At 45.7% G+C, this 13,198-nt stretch overlaps 1 protein-coding gene across 1 annotated transcript in view; it reads left to right on the plus strand.

Annotated features, from left to right (window-relative positions):
- ZPBP (zona pellucida binding protein) overlaps nucleotides 1–13,198 on the plus strand; it is a 1,976,511-nt gene that overhangs the window by 990,353 nt on the left and 972,960 nt on the right. Inside the window, exon 4 of the mRNA XM_069613425.1 lies at nucleotides 8,452–8,601. Coding sequence (XP_069469526.1) covers nucleotides 8,452–8,601 — 150 coding nt within the window. The remainder of the gene's footprint in view (nucleotides 1–8,451; nucleotides 8,602–13,198) is intronic.

Below are 13,198 nucleotides of genomic sequence, written 5' to 3' on the forward strand. Positions count from 1 at the left end.
TCAACCAAACAACAAGTGTTCCCCCCAGACCCCTCTCCCTCCTGCATATTTACTGGTTGCCTAGACCACCCCCCTCAAGGAGCTACGCAGGCCAGTGTACCCCCAGAAAATCCAGGACCCCCAGCCCGGAACATGAGACCCCATGAACCCTTGAGGCCAACCATGAAAAATCCTCCCGCTCCGGTTAAGATGCCGGCTGCCCCGGGGATGGTGGTGCCACCTTCCTATAGTTCCTGTGGCCCCGGATGCGACGTCTTTCCACAAATTCAGAATGTTCACGGTGATCACCATCTTCCCCGGTCCCACTTTCTTTGCCAGGTCTCGAGGAAGGATCTCCCAAAAGTTCGCTGGACACTCTCTGGATGTCGGACTCCGTGACAAGGGAATATTTATAACCTTTGACTTCAAATGAAAGCTAAAACGGGTGGCCCCACCTTTATCGCACTCCCTTGGACTGAAGCCACTTCGTCAGGGGGCCACACAGTCTCCGGCGTGCAAGTGTAAGCGCCGATAGGTCTTGGTAGATCATTATTTTCAAGATCTCCCAGTCGATGGGGCCCTTTTTTCACGCTAGCTCCAGGATCTTGGTTTTCTCTGCATAATAATGGAATTTCGCGAGGACTGATCTGGGACCACCGGCACGACCTCCCGCCCTGTGGGCTCTATCAATTGTTGGCTCACTGGTGTTCCCTCCGTCAAACGGTTTATTTATAATTGCTTTGACCGCTCTCATGATATCCGTCTGCGTCTCACCTTCCTGTTCCAGAATGCCAAGAAACCTTAGGTTCGAGCGCCTCTCTCTGTTCTCCAGGTCATCCAGTTTGAGGGTGACCTTCTCCTCCCTTCTCTCCAGCTCCGCCAGGCGCATGTCAAACTGAGTTTCAAAGAGGTCAGTTGAGGTTTGATTGGCCTCCAAGGTTGGACTCGGTTATCGATGGCATCCACCTTCTTGTCTAGGGAGTCAAGCCTTCTGCTAATGTGCTCTAAAGCCTTGTATCTCCTCCAACAGGGCTGCCATGTTTCGACTCATTGATTGGGCCTCCATAGACTCTGACTGGGTCGCAGGCTGCATATTGCCCCTTTCCCTCGTCTGCTCAGGGGAGCACTGGAACTTCTGTAAGGAATGGGACCAGTCCATCAAAAAAGGAGAAGGTGGCTCCGAAGAACGCAGGAACAGGAGAGCCGGAGGGCTGGCTGTGTCCGGATACTCAGGCTGCTAGGACAGACCCCTAGGCGCCCCTCGTCACTCACACCTCCGCTCTCTCGCGTGCAGATCCAGGTCAGAAACAAGCAGCTCAGGGTTCAAGCTCCTGGCCCCCGGCCAGCCGCTTAGTGACACACCGACGGGGGTGAACCAACCAACAGACGCTAAAGCGGGGGGGTCGCAGTGAGCCAGCCGTCCCCACCAGCGAAGCGAAGGAGCCAACCAAATCTTGCTGAATCGAACGCTGGTGGGATCTAGAGTAGTTACCTGCTGCGACACACCCAGAGGGGGGGACTGGTCTAGTCGTAGGCACTCCTTCCCTTGAGACCACAAGCAAGAACCCCACCATCTGGGAAGATGAACAGGGAGGGCATTCCCATTAAGCGTAACGTGGGGAGCAGCGCAGCATTACTCCATAGGAGAGGTCAAAACTAGGGGGGATGGTCCCCTAGCCAAGCCGCCGTTCTGACGCTAATAAGTCACCAGGCAAACATAGTAGACACCCTGCAGGTAGGTCAGAGACCTCCGGGTCAGTTTGCCACCACAGCTCCTCACGGCCCCTGCCTCACTGGACCAGCGTCGCTGCTACTCAAAGCCCTCACTCCCTGGGTTGCGGACCTCCACCGGGGTGACCCCTCTGTCCACCACCTCACTGCCTGTGAATGCACATCTATTGTCCCAGTGGGTAGGCGCAGTGTCTCCGTATTCGGGGCTGGCACTGATATCGGGGGAGACTTAAAGGGTTGTTGTCTCAGGCCACAGAGACCCTCCTCCTACCCGGTTGCTCTCCTCTGGCCCCCCACCCTAATGAGGGGTTCTCCAAAGACCGTTCAACCTGGAGAGGGCAGGATTATCAGATTTTCCCCTGGTGTCTACTGCAGCCATCCGGGAATCCAACGTACCACCGTCTGGGCTCTTCCTCTCCACCACGCTCCGGGGGAATCACTGCAGGCAGGTGGTCAAACCAGGGCACATCGGTCGACCGTGGTTATTTGGACACTTTCAGACCGCTACTTCAGCGCCGGTCCCTTCCGCGTTGGAGTGTCGGGTACTTCCTCGGATGATCATGCGGGCGTCCCCGCAACAGCAGCCAGGAAGGGGAGTACAGTCCGACTCCAAGCCCGCACCTCTTGTGAACCGCAACTCTGGGGTTCTGTGGGCTGGCGCAGGCTCCTTCCCCAATCCTTTACTCCAGCAAGCGTTCTGCCTCGAGCTGCAAGATGTAGGGGGGAACTCCCACTCAACGGCCGCTCTCACAGACGTGGTCTACTAATGGCGCTGCCCATCCCCCACCGACAATCTGGAGAGCCTGCCACAAGCTCTTTGGCAGGGACGACCTCCTTGCAGTCCCTGCTCACCACCAGGGAGAGGTCTTTCTCGTGTCTATCGGCACCTCCGGGGTCTGGGAACGCACTCAGTTGCCGCTCGGGGGTGTCAGCAAACTTCTGGGGGGGTCATGTATCCACTCCCGCCAGGCCGGGGGGCTCAGATCTCCAATTTAGGCGGCCGGAGAGGAGACCGTCCGAGAAACGTCAACACATTTCTGGGCCCCCTGGTGGCTCCCCTTATATATCTTTAAGGGTAGATTTAATTCCTTTCGTATTTTTAACACATGGGCTGTAAGCTTTAACTCTTTTAGAGGAAGATATGGTAGAGAAGGCAACACTTTCACTAGTCTTTATAGTGTACCCTTGATATTGAGGAAGACCTTTGCTTTTAGGGACCAAAATAATTCTTTCTTTTAGTAGAATAGGTTTGGGTGTTTCAAACTTAGGGTTTATCACCTTAGTTTTAGCAGGAGGTTGAAAGATATTAAAATGACAATAAGCCATAAAATCTTCTGGCATAGTGGTAAGAATATCCCCTTCAGAGGACAAATGCTGTGTCTCATCCCACAGAATCTCTTCACTGCCCTGTGTCCACCCAGGTGATCCTCTTGTCTTACATCACCCCCAAGGTTGGGATCAGGAAGTGCCTGCCCTCGCCTGGCCAACTGGGAGGAGACTTTAGGCAGAGTTTTAGTGAGGGATCTGCAGGATTCTTCACACCTCTCTGGCAGAACAGATGAGACATTAAGAGGGGTATTTGGTATACAAAAATGATGAGTGTTAGGCAGAATCCTGTGCAGTGCCCTTAGGGACCACTACACACAATTAAGACTACAGGTGGAAATACAAGTTTACCTTTGGTACAAGCCTGCACTACTAAGTTATAGTGGTAGCAGTAGCAGAGCAGCCAGGCTTATCTCAAGAGTATATGAGCAGTAGCAGAGATTACACAAAGGGACCACAATTACTTTGACTCAAGCAAACACTGACTCAAGGTTTCAGGTAAAAAATATAAGTACATTTATTTTTAAACCATCAGTTATAAACACAACACCTCTATTAAACCTTAAACAGAACCACACGTTAAATATACTACAACTAACCAATTCACTTTGTACAGTAAGTCTCAAGGTAAGTACCCTGTGTTTGAATGAACCGGTGTTATGAACAAAACACGATACCGCGGATACGGTTGCGATCACTTTTTTACAGTTCGGTCTACTAAATAAACGTGTATCCGTGACATGAAATGCTACCGGGCAAAAACACACTTAGCACCTGAGATACCCAGAGGGAGTTGGGGGCAAAAATCACAGGCAATATTTAGGTTAGGCAGACAGTATAGAGAAACACTCAGAAACAGGAGTTCAAAAGTCAAAGGGTCGGAGCCAGGTTTATGTGACACCGGAGGCCTGTGCCGAAGATCACACGGTTAGACAGTTCACGATTCCGTGTAGCCAAAAAGTACTTGAATATTGTAAGAAGGAGGGAAGACAAGGACGAGCCTTCAGGATGAAAAAAAGGGATTCACCCAGTTTCCTCGAATAGAACACAGTACCTTATCCCGCGATGCAGCTGGTGCCCTGGCAGTTGTTCCTGTTGGTTTTTTCCGCAGACCCTCGATTCCTGGAGCTTCGTTGTGAAGGAGGACGTCTGAAGGGGGTCTGCACCACACAGGGATGAAGCCGGCAGTTGCGACAACGGAAAAAGGTGTGCTCCTTAAAAACAGGAGAGGCTCAGCCGGTGGCTATCCAGATCACTACAGCAGTGTGCAGCGATTTCGACCACGGCGGAGATCTCCGGCTGAAAAAGATGAGCTGGTTATCTCCACCAGGCTCAAGGGAAGAAGACTCCGGGCTGGATCTTCTCTTAGTCGTCGAAGGGAAGATAGCTCAGGACTGCAGCATGGCTTCACCGGGACGGGGTAGTTGCAGCAGCCGTCGTTCTCTCCACTTCTCTTCGGTTCCATGTAGTTCCAGAGGCGACTCTGGCTTCTAGCCCAAGAGAACTGCCTTTTATGCGCAAAAAAACCCATTCACACAGCCTGGCTGTCAGTCACACAGCAGGGGGGTTGTCCAGCTGGGACAACCACCTCAGCCAATCATGGCAAAGTGCGACTTGGGTTTCCTAGGATACCCTGTGCAGGGGGTGACTACACCCTTTCCCCACATTCAGTCTACCTAGACACCCAGGTGCCAAGAGGAGGGCTTCTCTGCAGAAGCTCGCCAAAGACGGTGAACAAAGAAGGCAAACCTAGTTTGCTGCGCAAAGTAAAACACAAGAAGGACTTTAACAAAAAGAAATGGCGAATAAACCCAACCGGAGACAAAAGAAAGACGATTTGGTCAAACGGGTTTATGTTCGAGGCTAATAGCCAAGAACAGTACCACGTTTATCTAATATAATCGCGGTAGAAAAGTTAGGGTAGATACCACTGCCACCAGCCAAGTCTAAATGTTAAAAGAGCAAAACAATGCTCAGGGAGGTACAGAAAGAAAAGGGGTACAGATTAGCCATTTCCAGTACTCCATGTAAGATGGAGTGTACTGGGTCTGTGGTAAAAATGACTATGTAAAGTAAATGGCAACTTTACCTTTCTCTGGGGGACAGTAGTCAGCCCCAGCAAAATGGAGTCAGAGGGAAGTCTAAAAGACAACCCTGGGTTACTACACTAAAGGTGCTGTGTAAACCATACCCTTGGAGTGGTGTGCCCTAGTGCCCAAAATCACACAATGAGTAACAACACATAGGCCAAAACACATGTAAGAGTGGAAAAAGGATGTACACTCTTACCAGGTGAAAAAAATAAACTCCAGAAATCCAGCAAAGCTGCTGGGGGACTCATTAGGTGAGGGAAATTAGCCCTAGAAGGAGAATTCTCCCTAAAAATGAGAGATCCTATCTGTTCGCTTCTTAAGTTATTAGGGAATGATGTGAATGTGAAAGCGACGATTAAGTTAACTGAATTCAAAAACATTGCTACAAATATGTTTTAGTCCATAGGTTGGGACCCTAATTGGACAGGATTTCTTTCAATTAAAGCAACGCTTTGTAAATGAATGGAGATTAAATGATTGGCTCTGTAATTATGAGCATTTGGCCTCATTAAAACTTATCAAGGCTATTTAAAAATATCACATAGGCATCTTAGAATGCAGCATGACTTGGTTCTATGTCTGTCGCCAGGTCTGAGAAGATTTGTACTATTAATGAGGTTACATCAGTTACCGACACTTTTGATAAATGGCCCTCGAACGGGTATTCCTGAAGGAAAAGATTCTGTTGGATTTGCAATTGTAAACATATCCTAGAAACTAATAGACACATTTTAACCTCCTGTAAGAACATGAGAAATGTTTATATCTGTAACGTTGGAAAATACGTGCATGCACTTGTAAACATTAAAATGAATTGTTTTTTTATTGTCTAAAAACAAATTACATCAATGTAAAGATAGCCCTTTTTAGAATTTGGAAACAGTTTGAAACGTGGACAACTTTAAACCAGCATGTGGTAACATTGCTAATATCAAAAGAGTTGAATTGGAAAATTGGAACATCGTGAACAAATCAAATTGATCTACGTAATGTACACATGTATGGAAATGAGAACGTTAATGAAAACTGAGAACTGGGTAAAAGTAAAATTATGGAATGGCGGGAAGGTGCTAGTATTTACGAAAGGATATAGATGGTTGATGAGATGTTAACCGAATTAATTTAAGAGGGGTTATATTATCTGTTTTTTTAACATCTGGTTTTAAATATAAAATATGAAATGGGTATGAAGTGACTTTCATATAATATAAACCGTGCAATTTATGAAGGTTTTGGTATGTATGTATAATTGTTCATGTTTATTGATGGAAAACATGTTTAAAATATGAAAAGTTTGTATTAATACAAAATACATTTGTTTTTATCCTCTTGAGGGTATCCTTTTTTTAAATAGGTTTTTAAGGTCACACTTGCATAGTAGGGTAATGTAAATAGGATAGACCAGAATATCAAGACTTGTTAGTACAGATTGCTCTCTCTTAAAATAAAGTTAATGTCAATTAACAGATGTGGCTTGTACCATATTAATTCTTGAGAAGGTGTGAATTGTGTGTGCTGCTAACATTCTTCTGAGTGGTTCCCAGAAGGAAGCCTGGCACATGCACAGCTTAGAGGGAACATTGGCTCTGGGTGCATAGATAACCAAACAACACCAGCGCTTTCTCTGTCCCTCCTCACATGCTATCTCCCTCAAATCCTTACTACAACAATAATTTCGGCTTGCACCACATTTTATCCAGAGCCATGCCTCGTTTTGTAAGTGGTTGTCACAGTAGAATTAAGAGAAACATAAATTACAGAAAACACAGTAATTCAAATGGTAACTATCGTATTGGCAACTAATAAGTAATATTGAGGCAAAATGATCTCCTACGTTTAAATTTGCTGTTGAAAAAAATCTATAAAATAATGACAGGCCTGCGTTTTCATGTCCTTTCATATGAACACTTTTGAATTATATTAAGTCAAATTGCCATTTCAACTACTACGATGGCGAAACACACTGAGAACGTTGAGAGAGAGAGATATTACTGTTGTCCATTCCAAAGAATGGGGAAGGTCTTCTTGTGTGAACATCCCTCTCTCATTTATGAATTCTGCAAAAGAGGTGATCTAGTTCCTAATGAAGGGATCTGACTGGCTCAGGATGCTATATCCACAACAGGCTGTAGACTGCCACCTTCAACTTTTATCTCAAGTATGGCTGTGTACGCGCAGACATTTTCTGTTTCTGCTGTGGGGATTTAGTTGATGTTTTCTAGGTTGGGAGTTCGGGAAGTGGTCAAGGCATTCAATGTGGCATTGGTGAAAATAGCATCAGTATAACAAGCAGCATGGAAACTAAAGAGGCTCTTAAAAGCAGCATTAAAAAGCCCCTTCCTATTCTACAGTTTCGTTACCTCCTACAATTTGGTTGATGCTATAAACGGGTGGACTGGCCTATAGGGAACTCTGGAGATTTCCCGGTGGGCCTCTGCACCCTGCGCAGGGGTGGGCGCGCCTTTAGGGAACTCTGGAGATTTCCAGGTAGGCCCCTGCACCCTGCGCAGGGGTGGACTGGCCTATAGGGAACTCTGGAGATTTCCAGGTAGGCCTCTGCGTCCTGCGCAGGGGTGGACTGGCCTATAGGGAACTCTGGAGATTTCCAGGTAGGCCTCTGCACCCTGCGCAGGGGTGGACTGGCCTATAGGGAACTCTGGAGATTTCCCGGTAGGCCTCTGCACCCTGCCCAGGGGTGGACTGGCCTTTAGGGAACTCTGGGGATTTCCCGGTAGGCCACTGCACACTGCACCCTGTGACTGTTTTGGTGTTAACCTATTTTATTTCCAAATGGTGCGACAGGAAACGTTTTGAGCTTGCTGAAAATGTGTCATACGGGGCCACTTTGAACATTATTTCCAGGGCCCCTTGTGGTCCCCAGTACACCTCTGGCTATAAAAGAGCCTTAACTATCACACGCTTTCTGTATCACAATTGAGCTGATTGACACCAAGGACCCTCTATATACACCTCCAGTTGCTCAGGCGAGAGAACAAGCTTTCTATAGCTAAACATAAAAAGTCACTCATTATTGTTAATACACAGCTCTCTGATAAATCCACCTGCAGACAGAAATTCAAGATGAAAGGGGGCAACCCGAGAAAAAAGCAAGATGCAATGGACCAATTGTAATCACTCTATCCTTTACTAAGCAGCTAAGTGCGTTTTGAATGCTTTCAGGACAGAGATGCAATAGGTTTGTGGGAGCTGACGCTGTTTCAGATAAGATCTTAGAAATAGTGATCAGATCTTGATAGAAACCTCATTTCTTGTGGGATGCATACACCATTAAAAGTGCTTTTCTTTTCTCTTTGTTCATTAGATACAAGCAATGTCGTAATTACACCTACAGGGACGCTTATTGTCCGACACTTCAAAGAGGAAATGAGTGGAACATACACGTGCACCCTGCATTATTCTACTGCAGTAAAGCAGTATGAAAAAAGGTTTATCCTCAAGTATATTATTTATGGTAAGACATCAACATTTTGAAAACTGGTACGTTCTTGTTTTTAAAGCCTGCTGTGGTTTTCGATTGTTTTCTGCAAAACAAAAGTATGACTTATGCCTGATCTATTTCTTATGCTTCTTGATTCTTTTTTTCCTCTTGATTAAAAGATAGATTTGTACTTTTTGTTCTACATTTAGTCAATTCTAGCGATAGACTTTTAAGACAGACTTTTTGGGGCGTTGGGGCTGGGGGTGAGCAGGAGGGCTTTGGGTTTCTGGGACGGGAGAAGAGGTTTGTGATTTCTTTTAATGGTTTATGTGAAATACGATAGTACCACAGGTCTAAACGCCACAATACTTAATCTAAATAAGTTACTTGGTTCCATTTCCTCTTACTGCGAGTTACAGATGTTGCACAGAGAAACCCACTGTCCATTCTTCTACACGTGTTCTTGCTGTGCGCAAAGTTCATGATTTACAAAACATAGAAAAAGTCCACTTGCGACCACATGCAATAAAACAATGCATTTGAACCTAGCACTTGTATGTGGACTTCTCATATACAAAATGGCTGTGTATGGAGGAATGTCAGTTGTCAGACAATTCAAGTGAGGGACATTAACTACGTCCAAACATGTAAATCCATGAGCCTAAAACAAGTTGCGTGATCTAAATGTTTTTTTCTGTTCCATGCTAAACAGCCCCCTCCCCTCTCTCCACCTATTTAGAGAAGCACACTGTCAATACGGCGGTATCCTTTTTACACCAGCCTTCACAAGCCAAAGGGCCAAACATGACTAAAGGTTCCCCCTCATTATTGGCCTTCTGGGAGGACAATACTACAAATATGACCAACAGCCTGAATCATTTTCTAAATACAAGTGTCCAACGAGTGACTTGCTGCATTTTCTATCCCAAGCTTAAACGTAGGTGGGCATGGTGGGCAACAGGGCTAGTGGAGATGGACACGCAAATTGTCTAAAACATACCAGCCTTCATTAGGTTTGCACATGCTATGACTGACACTGCCCCATTCCTTCATGCTTCTTTGAGTGCAGCCCAGTACTGTCTGCTTTCATGTAGTTTTCAGTCCCCACTTAAATCTTTGTGACCGGGATACATGGGGGATGGGGTTCTTCTAAAGTGTAAGGCTCCTTGTGAAGGAAACCAATCAGAAGCAGACACAAAGAGATAACACATTCCAGATGTGATTCCTTGAGCTGCCCTGCTATTTCAAAAGCCAAATTCTCTTCCTATGCCTGATGAAGTAATTTGAAAATTAAGAAAGCTTGCAAATAAATTACTTTGTTAGCCTAACTAAGTTTTCCTTTTTGTCTTTTTTTTAACAACACTTTTCCTAACAAAAGGTTCAGATGCCCTACAGTTTTTGACATGACATCACCATCTGATGCAAATGTTAAAAAAACGTTTTTTGTAATTTTGACCTAATTTTGTGAATGCCCATTTGCCCATGCAAAGTGCTGTCGGTGCAAATTGAGCCTTATGCATACAGGACTTTTTTTCTCACTCCACATGCATGTGGAATTTGCATGTGGCTGAATTTGCACATTTTTCGACTGCAGTTTTCATGAGCAAATTAATTTCTTAGAAATTCGGGTCTGGGTGTCAGAGCATATTTTCTGCAAAAGTTCGTCATCAATATTATGTTTGGAAACTGACATGTAGTACATTCATGCAAGTCCTGATTATCTCGGTCTATTGGCCACACAGTGTGTCACCATCTCAAAGAGAGGTTGGTAAAACAAATTGTTTATATAGCATCTACCAACATACTATGTTGTATTGATTAAATACCTGCTTTGATCAGGAATGTGTCTTGTTGCTAAACCATGTGGCTATCTCTTTCAAGTATATGCAGCCAGCATGTACCTTTATTTGTTGACTACTAAATCATCATTAAAAGATGTGATCTGTCTGCCTTAGGAAAATTATAAACTGGTCAAACATGTTTTTTTATTTTGTTCAAAAGGTTGTATTCATTTTTCAAATTACAATATCTAGCATTGTAGTAAAAAAAAGACAAATCAAGGAGCAGGGCAGAAAGTGGGGAGAGCTATGATAAAACTAACTAATGTGACACATCTCAATTACTTTTTCTTGCATCTGTATCAACATTTCTCATGAGAATAAGATCACATTATATGGCATAGCAAATGTGTATGTCCACCAATTAGCAAAGGATATATTTATAGCTATTTTTAATTGTTAGTAATGATTTTGATATAAGAGCTGATTAAGGCTTACTCAGAATGCTACATTTCTGGCCACAGAACAATAGACAACCATAGTCTTTGTGAGCTATTGTACGATTATGGCAAATCGCAACTTTCCCAAATGTTTCTCCAAGTATTTGCATTCTAGAATGTTCCTTTTTTATTAACGCCATACACACCTCAAAGGCAGTTTCAGGTCTCTGGCTAGTCGGAAGTGGCGATTAGAAGGTTCATTGGGTTTTCTGAAAGAGGATGAGCAGTGTTTGGCCAGCAGAATGTTCCGTAGTGAAGGTTCATATTCAGAGGTGACACGAGCTCCAAGAGGACAAAACAGGAAGGTCAGAAGGCATGGCCAGAGATAAGGTTTAATGAGAAAGGTCTGAAGTCACAAGAAGGCTGGCAACTAGAGCATAGGGTGTTGCTAGGTCTGGAAAAGATCTGGGGCTACACTGTTGTCAGGGCTGTTGGGACTCTGTGCTAGCTAGCCTTCTGGTTGTAGCCCCTGGGCTTCTATCCGGGGCTACAACCAGAAGAACCAGGGCTATAGCCCCCCCTACCTCCACCCTAGCAACGCCTCTGCATAGACAAGTTTTTATCACAGTAATCCGGGCATGTGCCATGAATAGCTTTGTGGATGTGGCATAGGTGTTTGTATTTCAAAAGGTCTCTAATGTTAAGCCAATAAAGAAATATAAAGGCCCAGTTTGATGTGCTGCTCTTTAGGCCATTTAAGGATTGATGTGACTGCATGGTTTCAGATGACCTGCAATCTATGTATCGAAGAGGCAGGCAGGCTTATGTAACGCTCACCTGATTCCCGTAGAGGCGCCGGTCTTGACTGGGCGTATACCGTATCTTCAAAGGTGATGTGTAAGACACGGCTGGCTCTTTGGGCTGGACCTCTGTGCACTGTATGTCTGACTCGAAGGTTAAGATGTCTGCAGATAGAAAATATGGGATTAAGGAACTGGGTTATTGAATGTCTCTCTCTTCTTCCCTTTCTCTTCGCCTGTAGAACCCCAAAGGTTAACGCTCTCACCTTAGGTAAGTGAACTCCGTGCTCGCCATCTGCCTCGGGGCAGGGTGCTGTAACCAGTTTCTTCACTGGATAAGGGGAGCAGGCCTCTTGACTTCAGAGGACTGCTGTCCGTCGTTTACTGCACGAACGGTAAGTTTCGAGTAATTCTAATGTCTTTAAAGTCTTTAGTAATGATGTTTCTTGTTTTGCAGGGTTCCGGCGATGGCGGATGACGGGCTGAAGTGAGTTGAAGATGGAGCCCGTGTGATGAATAGAAGCGCCTGGAAGCACGTAAGTAAGCGCTTGTTGCCTGCTTCACGATGCGCTCTAACTGTCTTTTTATTTTGCAGGTACAAGTTCGGAGCGGCTGCAGGGTGCCGGAATACCCACTGGGTTAGATGTGGAAAGGAGTAATGGCACGTGAGTATTAAAGTTCCCCAATGTCTTTAAACGCACCTTGTTTTGTCTTTCAGATGCGGGATGCAGCGCCGAAGGCCTCCGGAGCGTGCGAAGAGTTGGTAAGCTTTTGTCTTTCAGATGCCGGAATGCAGTGTGAAGACCTCCGGAGCGCACGAAGAGTAGGTAAGCCTTTGTCTTTCAGATGCCGGAATGCAGCGCGAGGCGTTGGTGACAGCCGATGGACCAGGTAAGTGAAGAGCTGTCACTGAAGACCGTAATGCTAACCTGTTCTTTCTTGTCTTTATAGGTGTTGCTGAAAACTGGATTCAGGATGGTAAGCCTTTTTCCTTAGGCCCAGGATCAGATGCAGAAGACACGATGAGCGTTCTGCTGCAGAGGATGCAGAATAACGCAAAGCAAGATTCATCCATCGGGTGTGGTTTAAATAGCCTCCTGTCGTGCTTAGGCGTCTCCTTCCACAGCCACGCCTAGGTAAGAAAAGAGTTCTTGCTTTCCAGAAGAGTTTCAGTGTTCTGAATCTAGGGAGTGGCTCCTGCCCCACCCACCAGGAAAAGTAGTTCCAAACAGAAGAGGATCAGAGGCTCAACTGGCAGGCAAGTAAGCAGCATGGTCTGCTGCAGGTAAGTCCACCCAAGCATTATGAGCCCGGCGCTTCCAGCGCTGAGACTGGGCATATTTATGAGCCTGGTGCCACTGGCGCCAGGACTGGGTCCAAAAGGTCCCAATTGAGACTGGTTGGCACTCGGAACCTGGGTTATGGATCTGCTTCCAAGGGAGTTGGGAAAACCCTGACCTTTTGGAAGCAGAGATCATGACAGCTTACAAAAGAGCATTTCAAGAACCCAAGCTATGGTAGCAAGCACAGTGCTGATTTTTTGAGATAGAAAGAGCGGGGGTACGGTTTTCTGATGTGTTTAACTTGAATATGGCAGTAGCTGAAAGTTTGG

This window comes from Ambystoma mexicanum, chromosome 5p, assembly GCF_040938575.1.
Source record: "Ambystoma mexicanum isolate Mex_15411 chromosome 5p, UKY_AmexF1_1, whole genome shotgun sequence".
Lineage (NCBI taxonomy): Eukaryota > Metazoa > Chordata > Amphibia > Caudata > Ambystomatidae > Ambystoma > Ambystoma mexicanum.